This window comes from Propithecus coquereli, unplaced genomic scaffold (genome assembly GCF_000956105.1).
Source record: "Propithecus coquereli isolate 6110/MARCELLA unplaced genomic scaffold, Pcoq_1.0 Scaffold377, whole genome shotgun sequence".
Classification (NCBI taxonomy): domain Eukaryota; kingdom Metazoa; phylum Chordata; class Mammalia; order Primates; family Indriidae; genus Propithecus; species Propithecus coquereli.
Window position 1 is genome coordinate 962,744 of NW_012149474.1, and position 18,054 is coordinate 980,797.

The 18,054-nt window shown below is 56.6% G+C and overlaps 2 protein-coding genes across 2 annotated transcripts in view; one reads left to right on the forward strand and one right to left on the reverse strand.

The window, feature by feature from the left end:
* Positions 1-1,597: 1,597 nt before the first annotated feature.
* Positions 1,598-7,801, reverse strand: TMEM80 (transmembrane protein 80). Its single transcript, XM_012651980.1, is given in 6 exon segments — positions 1,598-2,421; positions 4,020-4,112; positions 4,197-4,290; positions 5,043-5,062; positions 7,551-7,623; positions 7,625-7,801. Coding segments are annotated over 6 exon segments (507 nt in total). The 5' UTR covers positions 7,646-7,801; the 3' UTR covers positions 1,598-2,215.
* Positions 7,802-8,344: 543 nt separating this feature from the next.
* Positions 8,345-18,054, forward strand: part of DEAF1 (DEAF1 transcription factor) — a 39,089-nt gene continuing 29,379 nt past the window's right edge. Inside the window, exons 1-6 of the mRNA XM_012652045.1 lie at positions 8,345-8,664; positions 10,945-11,042; positions 13,901-14,030; positions 14,335-14,481; positions 15,029-15,168; positions 15,821-15,886. Coding sequence (XP_012507499.1) covers positions 8,376-8,664; positions 10,945-11,042; positions 13,901-14,030; positions 14,335-14,481; positions 15,029-15,168; positions 15,821-15,886 — 870 coding nt within the window. The 5' untranslated portion in view covers positions 8,345-8,375. The remainder of the gene's footprint in view (positions 8,665-10,944; positions 11,043-13,900; positions 14,031-14,334; positions 14,482-15,028; positions 15,169-15,820; positions 15,887-18,054) is intronic.

The following is an 18,054-nucleotide window of genomic DNA, read 5'->3' on the forward strand; positions in this document are numbered from 1 at the left end:
GAGGGTGGCGACACTCGTGGCCTAGGCTGTCCTTGCATGCCCTCTTGGGACAGCTCTCTCCTTGCAGCACCCCCTGGTTAGGCCCAGGCCCCAACCTTTGCCTACGGAATGGCTGGGCACCCCAAGCACACGCAGGGACCCAAAGTTTCCGGCTATTGTTCCTGGGGTGGGGACAGAGGAAATGGGTGCTGCCCAGAAGGCAGGGTCCCAGGGCTGCGGTCCTGGGAGGCCAAGGCCGTGGCGTGTTTGCCCCGGGCTGGCACACGGCGCTTCCTGGGGAGCCGCTCCGGCGAGGAAGGCACTCCACCCTGCAGGGCCACCTTCCCTGCCTGAACTCCGGGCGTGGCAGGTGAGCTCAGTGGTGGCAGGAAGTGGCCCTCACCTCCAGACTCAGTGGCTGCTGGAGCCCGGGCAAGGCCTGGCTTCCGGGTTGGCCTTCAGGGCTGATCTCACAGAGCCGCTGTCGTCTTGCTGCACGCATGACTTTGCTCCACCCAGGGCTCAGAGGCAAACACTTCCACTCCGCTCTGCACCGGGCACACACCTGCGCCCTCGGCCTTCCTGGAGGCAGAGCTGGGGATGGCCAAAGGTGGGAGTCGTGCACCAGAGAGAACAGCCGGGCTGGGCGCCTGCAGTCGATCTTGAGCGCGGGGCCTGTCCTCAAGCAGGCACATGGTGGTGCGTGGCCGCTGTCTACTGTGGCCCCTTGTCCTCTATGAACAAGTGACTACTGCCACCATGCAGCCAGCGCAATTGGGGATGTCAAGGACACGCAGCCCAGACCCCTTAACCGTGAAGGCAACAGGCCTCCCGCCAGCTGGCAGAGGCCCTGCCGTGGTCTGCAGGGCCAGTGGGCTGAGTCCTGCCCATTCTCCCAGAGTCCAGGCAGTGAGGGCCCAGGGCACAGGGACACTGGCGAGGAAGGCGGCCTGAGGCGCAGTGGAGCACCGACCCTTCCCGCATTGGCGCTGTCACGTGGGGCTCTGCTGCACGGGCACAGGTGGCAGGGACGCAGGACTTTGAGGTCGTCCTGCTGTTGTTCACTGTGGCCTCTGGGGGCTACAGGCGGGTCAAAAGAAGTCAGCCCAGAAGAAATCCTGCACTCCCACTGCTCCCAGCAGGATGGGCAGGGAAGGCCGTCAAGGGTGCAGCTGCTGTGGCCGCCCCTGACTGAGGTGGCCCCAGTGGAGGCCTGGGACGGCCCGGCAGCCTCCCGCCCTCGGTGGCCTGCAGAGGGGCAGGTGTCCAGGGTGTTTGGGGCGGAGGGTAGCAAGGCCGAGACAGGGCTTGAGTGGCCAGCAAGAGTGGGGTGTGCTCTTTTGTATCGACGGTGCACCCTGGGGGAGGCAGGTGGCTGGAATTAGGGAAATTCAGTGAGGTACAAAGATTTCTTTATTTAAGCAATATGGTAATGAGAAAATACCTAGACAACTGAACACAGTGTTATTCCAAACATAGAAAACGAATAGAAACAAATGAAGGAAAACTGCTATGAAATAACAGCTCAGATCCTGTTTAAGGAGCATTTATAGTCAATCTTGAAATGGGAAAAAAGTCACAGAGACAGAATTCCTTTAGCGTTAAGCACAAATGCTGCTCAAGTTTTAGCGGACCGAGCCTCCGAAATTTATGCAGGAGCTGTGTGCCCCCAGCCCAGTGCCCCCACTCTGCCTCCTGCTGAGGTGAAAACATCCCAAACACCAGAGTGCCTGCATGTTGGCATTTATTTTCCTTTGGAAACCAGAGTGCTGGGTTCCACCGAGGCTGCCAGCTGGCGCTGAGGGGCTCTCGGCCGAAGGCCCACCTGCCTGCAGCTCCAGCAGGAAGTCCTGGAGGGGCCTGGCCTCGCTCGACACGAATGCGAGGGAGGAGGACGTGACCCTGGAGGCCTCCTTTCCCAAGGGCTCTGTGCTCCCTCTCAGCCCAGGCTCCGTGAGGGCCCAGCTGCTGAAGACAGACCCCCGACTGCGGCAGGCTCGGGCAGGTGCACTGGGGTTCACCTCCGAGACTGCCCTGGGCGGTCCCTGACCCCTCCCTGCTGCTGTTCCCGACACCTGGGCCCCCGGCAGCTTGTGCTGCCCTGGGTCCTGCCCTCACCCAAAATCGATAGGTGAACCATCCAAAACCGTCTACCGGTAGGGAAAATGCCCCTCCCGTTCGGCAACGGGGCAGCTGACGGCTGGAGATCCGGCCGGGGCTGCCCGGGCGCCTGAGTCTACCTGACGAAGGCGGCGATGGCGACCACCTGCAGGACGGCCTCCAGACTGTGGAGCGCCAGCAGCGCTGCGCTGAGGGCCGAGTCCGCCCACAGCACCAGGGTCTGCCAGAGCAGGAAGTGGGCAGAGAGGAGGGCGGTGCCCACGGTGAGAGCCAGGCTGGCGGCCAGCGGCCCCTCGGCCTCCGTCAGGTTGCCCCTGGTGCCTGCAGAGCAGAGCGAAGCGGCCAGTGAGGCGGGGGCTGCAGGACGCCCCTGAGACCCACCGCCCACGGCCCAGCGAGCCCCTGCTGGGGACCTGCCCAAGCTCATTAGCCCATGTCCTGCCAGGGCCCGGGGATTCCAGGGAAAAAGCCCACTGTGGCCACCACCCCGGACTCAGAAGTGACAGAAAGCAAAGCTCAGAGCAGGGTACGGGTCCCTCTGTGGGAAGCACCCACCGCAGCCACGCACCATGGGTGGGTCTCGGTCTCCAGCCAGCCGTGTGGGTGGGGAGAGTTTGGTTTCGAAAATGATGCAAGTGCGTCTGCCACCTTTCCCTAATTCCAAGTGGAACTGAAGGGATTTTGTTTAAAACTTCCAAAAACATTTTACTCTGGGCTAATGCCAGTTCTGGAAAATTTCATGAATACTTATAAAAAGTAAAACTGCATATTTAACAAATGGGTCAGTCACCAGCTGACCCCAGGGGCCCTGAGAGCCTGCAGTGTGCTGGGGGAGGGTCCCGTGCGGCCCCCACAGGGCCCTGCAGGGCCCGGCCGCGCACTGCCATGGCCGCCTGGGGCAGGCCCGCGGCCCCCCGGAGATCTGACCGAGACCGAGTCTGCCCAGCAGCGGCACGTGCACCTCCCAGCAGAGCCAGCCCTTGGGGGGCTGTGGTTCTAGCACCTCAGCCCCGACACTGAAGGCCTGAGCGCCCCTCTGCAGGAGGGACGGCCGAGCAAACCTGCGTGCACCCACCCAGCGGGGTCCAGGTCTGGTAACAGGAGAGAGGGCAGGGGCCCAGCTTCCCCGTGTGCCTCAGTTTCCTTGCAGTGTGTGCGCACCAGGGGCCTTAGAGCCTGGCAGGCGCAGTGCCCTGGCAGTGCCAGCTGTCTGGCAATGTGTGTAGTAGGATCCTGCCGGACAAACAGATGTGCTGTGTACGTGTGACCGTGGGCCCAGCAGGGCAGAGGCCACGCTGGAAGCCTGGGCCGCACTGGTCCTAGCGGTGAGCTCTGGGGCGGGGGAAATTTCCAAGGTTCACTTCTGCACCCCGCGTCTTGCACGAGAGCGCACCCTCGAACGGACTGCGCTGTCGAAGGAGGGGGAGCTGGCTGAGATGGGCACGTGAAGTGCTTGCGGGCTTGCGCTCCCAGAGCAGGACTGGGGAGGCTGGGCAGCCCCCCCCTCCAGGCTCGCTGCCCTGGAGGGGACCTGACAGACCCGCTCTCTTTCTCCTCAGATGGCTGAGGCCACCAGGAAAGGAAGGGGTGCAGGTGAACATTCCGGGCTCCCGATGTGACGGTCAGGCTGGGTTTCTGACCACAGTGCCGTCACCCGGTGCTTCTACGGGATAGACTTCCAAACGCCAAGCATCCCTCCCAGCGATGCCTCCAATGGCATCTGTGACTTGGACGAGCTTCTGAATAAAGGATTAATACTTAATGTGCCGTGAGGCGAGCCTGCAAAGCAACTGGTTAAGCATTTTGGATAAAAGTATCTCCAAGAACCACGTTATAGAATGATTACTATTTAAAGGTTCAGCACCTTTAAGAGAACAACTGTTATCACGGGTACTTTGTGGTTTTCACAGTCAACTCACCCAAGTGTAACCGAATTCCTTCCAGAATCCCCATCAGAAACAGCAGGGTCAGGTCGAGAGCCAGGTAGGCGGGAGGGTAGCTGAACACCTGACCTGACAGGCAAGGGACACACCAGAATACGGTCACCCGAGGCAGCCACGATGACCCCTTCAATGTGCCTTTAGTTCATGACTTACTTTTATACATAATCATCAGGAGAGTGGCCAGGAAATAAAGGGCGTAGTACATTCCACTGAGATAAAACAGCATTTGAAGGGGAACTGAAGAGAGCTGCTCACTGGTTAAGGATTCTCAAGCCCAACAGGCCGGGAACACCCTCCCACGTGGCTGAGCGAGAGAGGCCGGTTCTGCCATCTGTTCCATGGCCACAAACATGCAGGACTGGTTTGGGCTCTGGCAGATGGGCACCCACAGGTGGCCACGGAGACCCGGCCACTGGCTCCCTGCCTACGTGGCTCTTTCATTCTGGGCCCACTGCTGGCCAGGCCCACAGAGGGACCCCTGCCCCTGCCATCCCTGACAGTGGTCTGAGCACTGCAGCCCCAGTCCTCACTGACTGCAGGCAGGACTGGCCGGAGGACAGCTGGCCCCAATTACGAGTTAGAGAGAAAAAAGGACTTTTTTCATTTTCTTCAGAGAAAATATATTTGGGGGCACTTAAATATCCACTAGCAATTTCCTAGGCTTCGTATACTTTGTATTTGTTTATGCGAAAATGAATCTGTGGTCATTCAAAGTGAAGGGCTGTCATCTTCCTGCCACTGGTGGTTGGGGTGGAGGCAGGTGACCGTCCCCCTGGGGTGCTGGGCAGTCTGCCGAGCTTAGCCAGTCTGGTAAGTCTCCTGGGAGGCGCCTGAGCAGGTGGTGATGGAGACAGCATGCCCCACTCAGAAAAGGTGTATCAACCCTAAATCCCTCCCTCTTAAAGGCAGATTACTAGGCAACTTATGGAAACGGTGGGGGTGCGTGGAGAGCCCACCACACGGGCGCTGTCCTGGAGAGGGGACGTAGCAGCAGGATACCACCATGGCAGAGCCTCTCCCTGGAAAAGAAAGAGTTGTCAGTGGGGCCCAAATCCCAACAGGTTACCTTCCTGGGCCTTGCTCAACATCAACAGGAACCATCCCATTTCATTCTCCTTTGATCTCATCTTCAATAAAGAAGCATTTGTGGTGGGCCTATGTCCAGCCCTTCAGGGAGGACATGACAATCTCTGACTCTCAGAACCTGCACCCGTGGGCACAGCGTGCAGTGACGAGAAGCCTCCATCTCGCCAAGGCCAGAGCGACAGGCCAGGTGAGACCCACGCCTCCCTCAGAAGAAATATCCCAAATCTACCCAAACAGCAGCTTTCCTCATCTTCTGTGGTTTCTGAATATTTGCCACACATACATAATTAGATAAAAACCTTTTCTGGTTTGGGTTATAACAAGTCTTTTTTCATAATTGATAAACAGACATTTGCTTTCCTCTGGAATTTTACTCATTGCCCCAAATAGCCCTGCAAAAATAAGAATTTTCTAAACCAGCAATCCAATCTATCTTTGTCATGTGACCTCTAGAAAGACCTCCTCGCACCCCCACTGCAGGCATCAGTTTTCCCCAATCCTGACACGACAGGAAGCTGAGGAGTGAGCAGAACCTCCTTCCTCACTTCTGCCTCTGAGGTTTTGTATTTGAAGATTCCACTGACCCCGCCTCGGATGGAACGGGCCTGGCTCAGACTCCTTGTCTGAAAAGGTTCATGATAGTTGCACATCTGTGACATGTACACGTCTCTACATGTATAAATACACCTATACAAATTTAGAGTTTGGCAAAAACCTCCCATAAAAAGGACTTTGAGCTCTGTTGCTGGGCAGCAAGCCCCACGGTGACCTAACACAGCCTCTCTGTTCCTTTTCCTCTTCAGTCTCAGGGAAGGCAGGAAAGACACTCTCTGGCTTGGTGAGTTTTTGTGGGTGATCCCACGACTTCTCGGGCAGATCTGGGGCCTTCTGTGCCAGAGTGTGTAGAATCTCACGTGGGCAAGAGTTTTAAACTGGTTAATGCAGGCAATTTGCAACAGAGACTCGGAACTGGGCTTCTAGAAGAGGCGGCACACGCTGGCAGCAGGAAGCCACGGGAGGGGTGAGCCAAGCCGCATCATGTTGCCAGGAGGGCTCTCTCTAAACCTGATCTGTCCTCTTCCAGGCCTTGGTGACTGTCCTTAAGAGAGTCAATATCATGTTAGGGGGTGTCCTCCCTTCCAATCCTTCTCCTAAAGGTCGCTCCTAAACATTTCAAACGTGTCTCCTCCATGCCCACTGTTACGCACTGAAGTTGTGGGGCTTAGGGAAAAAAACTTCAAAAACCTTAAGTGAGGGCCGGGCGCGGTGGCTCACGCCTGTAATCCTAGCTCTCTGGGAGGCTGAGGCGGGCGGATTGTTTGAGCTCAGGAGTTCGAAACCAGCCTGAGCAAGAGCGAGACCCCGTCTCTACTAAAATTAGAAAGAAATTAATCGGCCAACTAAAAATATATAGAAAAAATTAGCCGGGCATGGTGGTGCATGCCTGTAGTCCCAGCTACTCGGGAGGCTGAGGCAGGAGGATCGCTTGAGCCCAGGAGTTTGAGGTTGCTGTGAGCTAGGCTGACGCCACGGCACTCTAGCCCGGGCAACACAGTGAGAATTTGTCTCAAACAAACAAACAAACAAACAAAAAATCTTAAGTGATACAGCATTTAAATCACGCGAAGGGCGGTTATCGTGGGATGTGCTGTTCTAACCCCCCAGACCTGGAGGAGCTCATTCTCACGGGGCACGACCTGGCTTCTAGGACTTTCGTTTGGATGCCCTGCCGCAATCACGCTGTGGCTGAGGACGGGCGTGTCGGGCAGAAGTCGGTCGTGTGAGTAAAGAGCACGAGTGTAACAGGCGAGGTGTGCGAAGAGATCCTGTCCTGGAATAAACTAAATTCCCGCGAAACGACAATACACAAACAAACCCGACTGCCGGGACTTCCACAGACACAGGCTTGGCCACGTGGAAGCCGCTGCCGAGAGCCCCCGGACAGACCCCGGCGACAGCTCCCGCCTTCGTTCGCGCCCTCCTGTGCCGTGGAGGCGAGTGGGCCCCGCGTCCGACGGCGAGGACGGAGAGGGACTCTGCACTGGACCGGGAGGACGCCGACAGCCGACGGCTCCGGCCCCGCCGGGCCACTCGCGAGCTTCGCGACTCGCTGTGCGGGCGACAGCCGTCGCCAGGCCGAGCGCGCGTCTCACGGCGTGAATAAAACACTCGCCGCCTGCTCCGGGAGAACCCGAGGCCGAGAGAGCCGCTGCCGTGGCCGGCTGTCCCGGGGGTGCCACGTCGCCGGGAAGGCCCCACGCCCCGCCAGCCCCGCCGCCGGGAGGGCCAATGCGGACCTGGCCGGGGCTCCTCGAGGGTGACGGCCGCACGCCCTGGGAGCGCACTGAATTCTAAGCAGGGTCGTCAGCGAGGAGACGCCGCGCCCCGGGGGGCCGGCCCCTGCAAGCACGCAGAGCTCACCTCGCCTCGCGGCCGCCATCTTGCCAGCCCCGCCCCCTGGTCCGCCGCGATCCCGGCAGCCTCTCCGCCCGCGCCACTCGCGCCCCTTCGGCCATTTTCGTCTCTTCTGGCGAAGAGGCCCGACCGCGCCGCGTTTCGGGAGCGGACGTCCGAGCCGCGGCCGAGGCGCGATTAGTCAGTCCGGTGGCGCTCGGGCACTTTCGGACAGGAGGAGGCGGAGAACCGAGGCTCGGGAGCTTTCGGGCTCGGGGACGTTCGGCTCAGCTCGGCTCGGCCTCGGGGCGACTCGGCTCTCGCCGGCGGCGTGGGTGGACGGAGCCTGTGGCGCAAGGCCCTCTTTACGGGGCCAAACTGTGTCGAGAGTCTGTCCAGAGCCGGTCAGCCCTGTCGGCCGGGGACGACAGCTGGCTCATCTTCCTAGCCAGTGAGGAGGGCCAGGGTCGAGCTGCTCGGAAATCCTCGTGCGGCCTCGGACCCATTCGGACTGACTCGGCTCTTTACTTCGGGTAGCTTCGACCCTCCTCGGTTCCGAACCCTTGGCCTCGGTTCAGCCCGGGTCGGTCCGGCTCGGCTCGGCTCGGCTCTGCGGCTTTGTGCAGGTTCGGCCCTGCTCGGGCGGCCTCGGCTCGGCTCGGCTCCGCTCGGCGGGAGGCCTCGGTTCGGCTCGGCTCAGTGCCCGGCTGCCGCTTCGGCCTCTGCTCGGGCGGCGGCTTCGGGCGGCCTCGGCCCGGCTCGGGCGGTCTCTTCGGGCCCCGCTTCGGGCTCGGCGCCCGGCGCTTCGGGCGGCCCCGGACGGCGCCTTCGGGCTGGCTCGGCGGAGTCCGGATGGAGGATTCGGACTCGGCGGCAAAGCAGCTGGGCCTGGCTGAGGCAGCAGCGGTGGCGGCCGCGGCCGCTGTGGCGGCGGCGGCCGCGGCCGCGGCGGGAGGCGAGACGGAGGAGCCGGTTCTGAGCAGGGACGAGGACTCTGAGGAGGACGCGGACTCGGAGGCGGAGCGCGAGACGCGGCGGGTCACGGCCGTGGCGGTGATGGCGGCCGAGCCCGGGCACATGGACATGGGCGCCGAGGCCCTGCCCGGCCCCGACGAGGCCGCCGCCGCCGCCGCCTTCGCAGGCAAGTGCGCCCGCGCGCCGCCGGCCTCCGCCTCTCCGGTCCCCGCGCACCTGCGCCGCAGGCCCGGCCCGCCCCGCCTGGCCCGCGCACCTCGAGACCGCCCGCGCTGGCTCTGCCCTGCCCACACCTGCTCCTGAACGCCTTTTCCTTGGGCCAGCCGCGCCTCGTGCTGCTCTTCACTCGGCGCCCCTCTAACCTTCTCAACACCTGTCTCCTGCCCCGCCTGTCCTCCCTTGGTCCATCCTGGGTGCTGATGGCGTAGGAGGGTCAGACGCGGACCCCGTCCTGGAGGAGCCCGAGGGCGGGCGGACGTGCGGCCCCCAGGAAAGGCCCCAGTGCTAAGGGCCGGGTCGGGCATGGCCTGAGTGCCGGGAGCAGGAGCGTCCTCACCCAGCCGGGCCAGAGGTCGGCTTGGCTGTGCAGCGGCCCTGGGAGGGCGGCGGCGGGGGCTAGGGGACACCCGCAGGGGCCTCCCCTCCGCCGCGAGCGCACCCTTCCTCTTGCCTTTTCCTTTGAGGACCTTCCCTTCCCTCCTGCTGCTCCTGTCCCGCTCCCTTCCAAGGGGAAGAGGGGAAGCCACCGTTGCGCTGCTCATAGTTCTTGCCACACAGAGCATCCTCATTCTCAGGTTTCATAACATACGGAGCCTCGGGCGGTGCCCGCAAATGCCCTGCAGGGTGGCGCCTCCCCAGAGGGCCATCCTGCGGGCGTCGGCGTCCCAGCTCGCGGGTCAGTGGGAGTAGAGACTGCCCACCTGTTGGACTGCCTTCCCGGCTGGAGCTCCTGAGTGTGCCTCGAGGACTCGAAGTCGAGTCTTCACACTCTTGGAGGAGCATCGTTTCCACATCTCGTTGCATCCTAAGGCACTTTTCTCATGAGGAGCTTTGCAGGCTTCAGAACTGGACCCTGGTCCTGGTGTGCCGAGTTCGTTGGAGCTGTTGTGTGTCCACTCGGGGTATTTGTGCAGCCACACCTAGGCTGGGTGGGGAGTCCAGCAGCCCGGGTTCCGCCCCGGCCCAGGGCCCCTGGTCGGTTGAGCTGCTCGCAAAAGCGAGGGAAGGCTTTCTTGGCTAACTCTGGTTTGACATTGTGATTTGGGGGAATAAGGTTTTACTTCAGGCTTTTGTGCTTTTTGAACATAATTTTCTGAATGCAGAAAAGAAATATGATGCTGTTTCTCATGACATAAGAGAAATATATTGACATATGCTTTTTCTGCAAAATTTTATACTCTTGATGTGTTAAAACATTTCAGTATTTTTTTTTATTATGAGTTGTTGAAGTCAAGTAATTTCCAGGTTTAAGAAACTCAGCAGGACATGCTGCCTGTCTGGGGCCACCTGTGGGCAGATGTCTGCCTGAGCTGTCTTTGGACTTGTGTTCAGACGCGTGCCCTTGGCATGAGTGGCCGGCTGGCCTGCCTGCCTGCTGGCGGTGTCCTGCTGAGAGGCAAGGATGAGTTAGCTGTGCTCCCGGTGTGGTCTGGCAGTGGAGACAACCAGTGAACTGGTAGTTTCGGTATTGTTTGGTGATTGCCAGGTAAATGGTACGGGCAGCCAATATCGGTTGAGCACCTGCTGTGCAACAGAGATCGCCTTGGGCATGGGACATTCTGGAATGCTGGGTGACAGAAGGGGGCCACTTGCATCAAGGAAAGGCTTTGCAGAGCTGGAGGGAGGGGTGCTTGTCTGCAGCCCTATGCGTGTCATAGGGGGTGGGGCGGGGCAGCCCCCAAGGGTACAGGCAGGTTGGACGTGCTTTTTAGGAGGAAGAGGAGCTGGGAAAGGGGTTGCAGACCATGGGCAGCAGCAGTGAGCATGAGGCCATAGTCGCCTAACGCTGGTGGCCAGACCCCACAGTGGAGGGACCCTGGAGGAGGTGAGGCAGGATTTGAGCCTGCTCTGTGTGGGCTGCACAAGTGAGTCCAGGAGGTGTCCCCTCCTGGGAGGAGGCTGAGGGCGGGAACTCTGTAGGTGCAGGGCACGTCCGACCTGAGGACCGGTGGTAGTTTGGTAGAGCCGTGGCTGGCTCTGGCTCGTGGGGGGCAGTTTTGTTGTGAGCAGTTTTTACTGTGCATAGAGGCTTTACTGGGGAAGAACAGATTTCTTCTCTTTTTCCTGGAAGAACCAGACGACACAGACTGTGGACTGAAAGTGTCGATTGGTGGTTTTCGTAAAGGCTGAGCGGGAATTGCTTCGTGTCGGACACCCGAGCGAGGTTGTCTGCTCAGTTTGTGCTCTGGCTTTCATCGCTCGCTAAGTTAGGTTTCTTCTGTTGCAGAGGTGACCACAGTGACGGTGGCCAACGTGGGGGCCTCTGCGGACAACGTGTTCACGACGTCGGTGGCAAACGCAGCGTCAATCTCAGGACACGTTCTGGTAAGTGCTCCGAGGGGTGTAGCTGGCGCCACGCTCGAGCCTTGGGCTTTGCTGAGACTCCTCCAGGACTCAGTCCGCAGTGAGAGCGCCTGCTCTGTTCTGCAAGCCACGAGAGGCGCACGAGGCTCCTTCTGCGCGCAGGAGCCTCAGGGCTATGCTGGGGCATGAGAAACCAGAGCTGAGGAAGAGCCGCCGTGGAAAGCTGAGCGAGGAGTTCTGATTTGAGCTGAGGCGTCTTTTCCTCACTTGACTTCTTCGACAAGGAAAGTGCATGCTGAACGTGGCTTCTGTGAAGTGAAGAAAACGTGGAAGAACTGGAAAGAGCCTTCCGAGCTGTGTGGACGGGGAGATGTCCGTGCCAGAGGGCCTTGCAGCCCGTGTCTGGGCCTGGAACCCCCAGCTTCTGGTTCAGTCCAGGCTGCTCTGGGCCCGGAGTTAGGCTTCTGCCAGCAGCCGGAGATGTCTGCTCTCCTTACGCACATGGCTCCAGGCACATCTGAGAGAATCACTGCATTTGCCTCACCGAATTCTGTTCTGGTGGCATGGTGGCACTTACAGTCTGGTCTCCCGTGAGAGTTCATTCTGCACGCCTTACGGCTGTCCTCCTAAAGAAAACTGCTGCCGGGCACAGTAGCTCACACCTGCGATCTCAGCGAGCTCTGGGAGGCAGAAATGGGAAGATCACTTGAAGTCAGGAGTTTGAGACCAGCCTGAACAATGTAGCAAGACCCTGTTTCTACAAAAAATTAAAATAAGAAAATTATCAGGGCGTGGTGGTGCACCTGTAGTCCTAGCTGTTTGGGAGACTGAGGCAGGAGGATCGCTTGAGCCCAGGAGTTGGAGGCTGCAGTGAGCTATGATTATAGCACCGCACTCCAGCCTGGGTGACAGAGGGAGACCCTGCCCCCCAAAAACAAAACAAAACAAACAAAAAAGAAAAGTTGCTGAAAACCATTCATGCCCACATTCAGAACCCTTCCATGATATGTTGTTTCAGCCTGTTCTATATTTTATGTTTTGTATGTGAGGATTCAGTGATTCTGGGATGTCACTCAGCCAGGGCAGGCAGCCTTGTTACCTACCAGGTAGCAGATGCTGGAGGCGAGGGGGGTGCGGTGTCCAGAAAGGGGTTCCCTGAGACCGTTTCTGCCTGTTAGTGGCAGCAGTCTTCTCAGCCTTGGTCACATGCCTGGGACACCACGCCTGTGTACCTGAAAGCAGAGTTGTCATTAGAATGGCACAAGCAGAAACTTACTCAGTTACAGCAGCAGGTGCAGCGAAGGGCTGGGTGGCAACGGGAGGAAATCTGCTTAATTCAGGACCAGGTGTTGGAAGGCACACAGACGACAGCCGCGTGACGGCTTTGTGCTTTCGTTCAGGCTCCTTCCTGGCGCAGAGTCTGGGCTTGTCCTCGCTCTCTAGGAGGGGCTGAAGCCCAGGGCACGCCGTGGGTGCCGAAGACTTGCTGGTGCCAGGGAGCTGGGCGTCCTGTGAGCGGGGTTGACAGTGGCTGGGAGGGCAGGGCTGGCCTCCTGACCTGGCAGACCCAGGACTGGTGTGCCCTTGTCGAGAACTGACAGCAGGTGGAGGGGCTCACAGGCATCTGTGTCTTCCCGCTCCCCTTCACAAGCACAGCACTTCGTGATTCTGGCTGGTGCGAGTGCAGTGGTGTTCACAACTAACTGATCACTTTTTGATTCATTTTTTTTTATTAGACCGGTGCACAGATCAAGATGTTGCTAACAGCAGTTGTTGCTGGGTGTTGGGAATATGGGCACTTTTTGATTCTTAAACGAACATAAATATCCCCTTTCTCCAGTAGAAAGCTGCGGGTGTTTGGTGACTCAGACACAGCTGTATGGACCCTTTCTTGAGGCATTGGCCCTCAGGCCTCTGTGAGCCCAGGCGCCATGGTAAATGTCTGTTCAAGTGCCCTGATTTTAGTTTTTCTTTAAGAGACAGGGTCTCGCTGTGTCACCCAGGCTGGAGTGCGGTGGTGTGATCACAGCTCACTGCAACCTCAAACTCCTGGCCTCAAGTGATCCTCCCACCTGGGCCTCCTGAAGTTCCTAAAGTGCTGGGATTACAGACATGAGCCACTGTGCCTTGCCCTAGTGCCCTGATTTGATGGTGACATTTTCAGATGTAAGAAAAGATTGCTTCCTCACTTTGCCTCAATTGGTTTTGTACTCTTACGATGAAAACATTAGAGCATCCCAGAATGTCGGCTCTGGATAGGTGCCCTGGAGGTCTCTGGTCTGCCTATGCCTGGCCGAACAAAGTCTTGATGCCACGGTTTGTTGGGTGACTTGGTTGGGTGGGCACAAGAACTCTGGCAGGCTGTGGAGGGGGTGTGTAGCTTAAAGGGCAAGTTTGGGGCTGGCATACGGGAAGTCTGGGCAGTCATGGCAGCGTCAGCCGATGTGGACGTGTGGCTGGGGAGGCCCTGGTCTGGGGCGTCTGGAGGGACCCCTGCTCTAGGCTGTGTCTGTGGGGATCAGTTTGGTTTCTTGGAACCTTTCTTAAGACCTGGGACCTTGTGGGCGCTGCTCAGGTAGAAGTGAGGGTGTTTCCCACTCGTAGAGTGTATTTGCACAGCATGTTTCTTCTTTAACTCTGACAAATGATTGGAAGCATTTTTCTCAGCACCACCCAGGCTTAGGCGTTGTCTTTTCTTGTTCTTGGCTCTGTTTTTAAGTCTTTTAGAGACATCTTTGGAGAAGATACGGGATCCCTGGGTGAACATCCCCTCTTGGTGACGAATAGGCAGACCTCGCTGTGGGCCCACATCAGCTGGGCTATGTGACGCGCCTCTAGGTGGCGCTGGGAGGTGACTTAATGGGTGCTCTCTCTTCCAGTCTGGTAGAACAGCCCTTCAGATCGGGGACAGCCTGAACACCGAGAAAGCCACGCTGATTGTCGTGCACACAGACGGGAGCATCGTGGAGACCACTGGGCTGAAGGGCCCAGCGGCTCCCCTCACCCCAGGTAAGGTGGCACCTCTGCCCCAGTCCTCAGAGCAAAACATGTTCTAGAGGATCTAGAATGTATTCCGGAGATTATTTATTTGCTTATTTTTGCGGTAAATTTAGAATATCAAATGTGACTAGATTTAAGGAGAAAAAGTGGATTTATCCAGGCTGAGAAAGAATGATTCCGCAGTGGGAGAAGACAGTGCTGCTATACCGGGCCGTCTGAGCAGCTCGGAGACCCGCCGTTGGACAGCCGAGCGTGCGGTGCTTCCTGGTGACCTGCAGTGTCTCTTACCTTCAAAATACTTTCTTTGCCCAAGGTCCTCAGTCTCCTCCAACTCCTCTAGCTCCCGGCCAAGAAAAAGGTGGAACCAAATACAACTGGGACCCCTCCGTGTACGACAGCGAGCTGCCCGTGCGGTGCCGGAACATCAGCGGCACTCTGTACAAGAGCAGGCTCGGCTCAGGTGAGGGCGGTGCCAGCCGCACTTAGGCCACTGTGGCTTGGGATTTAAAGATTTTATTCCTTTTTGTAACCCGTACACGATAAGTTTGGGGCAAAGGAAAATGATGGTGATGGCACATAAAACCAGGTAAGAAGACAGAGCAGCAGGTGATGCCCAGTCCCTGTGAACTGGAGCCCAGGCAGGGAGAGGCACAGGGCGGACAGCCTGAGAGTGTTCGGGGTAAACTGAGAACCCATCATGCCCCACAGGACAGAAGTGGGAGACAGGCAGGGCTGGAACTGTTCTCAAAGTCGCTGGGTCGGCTCGGGACCTGACAAAGGATTCAAGAGCAGGCAGATGCTCGGTGTGGAGCATAGTGGGCTTGCGGCGACCGCAGGCAGCAGGCGGAGAGGCCAGCCATGGGGTGGACGATCACACCGGCCCGGCCAGGAGCCAGAAAGGAGGCGGGAAGGGGAGAAGAAGGACAGAGAAGGGCTGGCCTGGTGTCAGCGAGCTGGATGTGACGGCAGGGCCGGTGCTTTCCCATGACGGGCCACCTTTGTTTCAGGAGGCCGGGGCCGATGCATCAAGCAGGGGGAGAGCTGGTACAGCCCAACCGAGTTTGAGGCCATGGCAGGAAGGGCCAGCAGCAAGGACTGGAAGAGAAGCATCCGCTACGCAGGCAGGCCGCTGCAGTGCCTCATCCAGGTACCTGCCCCAGGCTCCACGCGCAGTGTTCTGGGCCTTGATGCTCAGCTTGCAGGTGTCCGTACGAGCCAATGTCCGAAGGATGCGAGGACGGGCACAGACTGGGTCAGGCGGGGTGGATGACTCGGGCCACTCACCCTGTCTGTCCTCTAGGTTCCTGGTCTCCCACAGGGGTGGTGACAACATCGACCCCACAGGATTGTTGTGAGGGGTGTGTGAGCTCACAGTGCCTGGCGTGAAAAAAAAAAAAAAAAGGGAAAGGCCAAAAAAAAAAAAATGAAATCACAGGAGTCGAGATAATAGCAGCTCGCTTTGGACACATGAGACCTTAGTAGGCCCCTGACTCCTCTCTGCTCCAGTTTCCTCGTACGCAGAGAGGACTTCTGGTCCTCATTGCAGTTAGCTCCTTGGGTGTCATGGAAATAATTCCTACAGAGTCTTTCACTTTTTGGAAGGAAATAGGTAGGTCCTACCACCAGTAATGGCACTGTGAACAAGAGAAGGCTCTGGAAATTATTGTATTTGATTTCTCAGAATTTTTATCTGTATGAATGGCAGAGAAGTGGTAAAACTAGTTGAAATCTTTTAGTATTAAATAATTCACTTTTGAAGGGCTGATCTCTAATGTATCGTGGTGCTTCTTTCATTTCAGGACGGGATTTTAAACCCTCACGCCGCCTCCTGCACCTGTGCCGCCTGCTGCGACGACATGACCTTAGTGAGTTGCCAGGAGGTGGGCGTGCTCGGTGGGGCAGAGAGGATGGCCGGGCGGGCCCACAGCCCCGCCTCTTGGCACTTTCTCTCTTGTTCTCTGCCCTGGGGAGGCACTATCCTTACTTCTCTCTGGGGCTGTTTTGTCCCATGTCCCTGACATATCACCGTGACTACTGATGTCTCAACTGGGGCATGTGGTTGGCCCTTAGTGGCTATTCAAAGAATATTAAAGGAAACTTTATTAAATAATGAAAAGCTCTAATATCACCATCTTAACTCTAAAGCAGACACACGCACTTCTTTAAATGGTTACAACAGGTGTATATGTGCCATTTAATATTCTGCATTCTTAACGTCATGAAATTACTACTATAAACTTACTCATGTATAGAACTTTTAATGTCTTTTTAAAAATATTTCCTTATCCTGAATTGTTAACTGCTTCAAAAAGAAACTAAATCATTTTGATTGATTTTTTTTCCCTCCTGAGACAAGGTCTTGCTTTGTTGCCCAGGCTGGAGTGCAGTGACATCATCATAGCTCATTGCAACCTCAAACTCCTGGGGTCCAGCGATCCTCCTGTCTTAGCCTCCTGAGTAGCTGGGAGGACAGGAGCGTGCCACCACACTTGGCTGATTTTTCTGTTTTTTGTAGAGAGGGGTCTTTCTCTTGCTCAGGCTGGTCTCACACTCCTGGTCTCAAGAGATCCTCCTACCTTGGCCTCCCAAAATGCCAGGATTACAGGTGTGAACCACTGTGCCTGGCCTGGAATTTTTTTGGAGGGTTTATCAGGGCATAGCCATGACCCCTGCAGATGTCCACCAAGGCAGAATAGAGACTCCCCCACCCAACGTAGGGCTGTGTCCCCTCAAACCCCCCCAGGGCTGGCTGTGTCCTCTTAAAACCGCCCCCCTCCCCAGGGCTGGCTGTGTCCCCTGGTCTCTTTTTTTTTTTTTTTTTAATTTTTTTATTTCAGAATATTACAGGGGTACAAATGTTTAGGTTACATATATTGCCTTTGCCCCACCCGAGTGAGAGCTACAAGTGTGCCCATCCCTCAGTGTGGGCGCCATACCCGTTTGGTGTGAATATACCCATCCCCTCCTTCCCTCTCCCACCTGCCTGACACCTGATGAATATTGCTGCCGTATGTGCACATAAGTATTGATCAATTAGTACCAATTTGATGGTGAGTACATGTGGTGCTTATTTTTCCATTCTTGTGATACTTCACTTACTAGAATGGGCTCCAGCTCCATCCAGGATAATACAAAATCTGTGAAAAATAATGTTGGTATTTTGCTAGGGATTGCATTGAATCTGTAGATCACCTCGGGTAGTATAGACATTTTAACAGTGTTGATTCTGCCTATCCATTGAGCATGGTATGGGTTTTCATGTGTTTATATCCTCTGCTATTTCTTTCCTCAGCGTTTCATAGTTCTCCCTATAGAAGTCTTTCACCTCCTTAGGTGAATATATTCATAGGTATTTTATTTTCTTTGTTGCTATTGTGAAAGGTATTGAGTCTTTGATTTGGTTCTCAGTTTGACTGTAGTTGGCATGTATGAATGCAACTGATTTGTGTACATTAGTTTTGTAACCTGAGACTTTGCTGAATTTGTTTATCAATTCCAGTGGTCTCATGGCAGAATCTTTGGGATTTTCTAGATGTAAGATCATATCATCAGCAAAGAGCAATAGTTTGACCTCTTCTGCCCCCATTTGGATGTCCTTGATTTCTATTTTTGGTAGCAAAATGCTGTTTATTTTGAGCATTTGGATGCAGATGGGTGGAGGCTGAAAAAGGCATCCACCTGGATGTCCTTGATTTCCTTCTCTTGTCTGATTGCTCCGGCTAGGACTTCCAGCACTATGTTGAAAAGAAGTGGTGATAAAGGGCAACCTTGTCTGGTTCCAGTTCTAAGCAGGAATGCTTTCAGTTTTGTCCCATTCAGTATGATGTTGGCTGTGGGTTTGTTGTATATGGCTTTTATATATATATTTTGAGGCAAGTCCCATCTATGCCTATTTTGTTGAGTGTTCTTATCATTAAAAGGTGCTGAATTTTGGCCGGGCGCGGTGTCTCACGCCTGTAATCCTAGCTCTCTGGGAGGCCGAGGCGGGCGGATTGCTTGAGCTCAGGAGTTCGAAACCAGCCTGAGCAAGAGC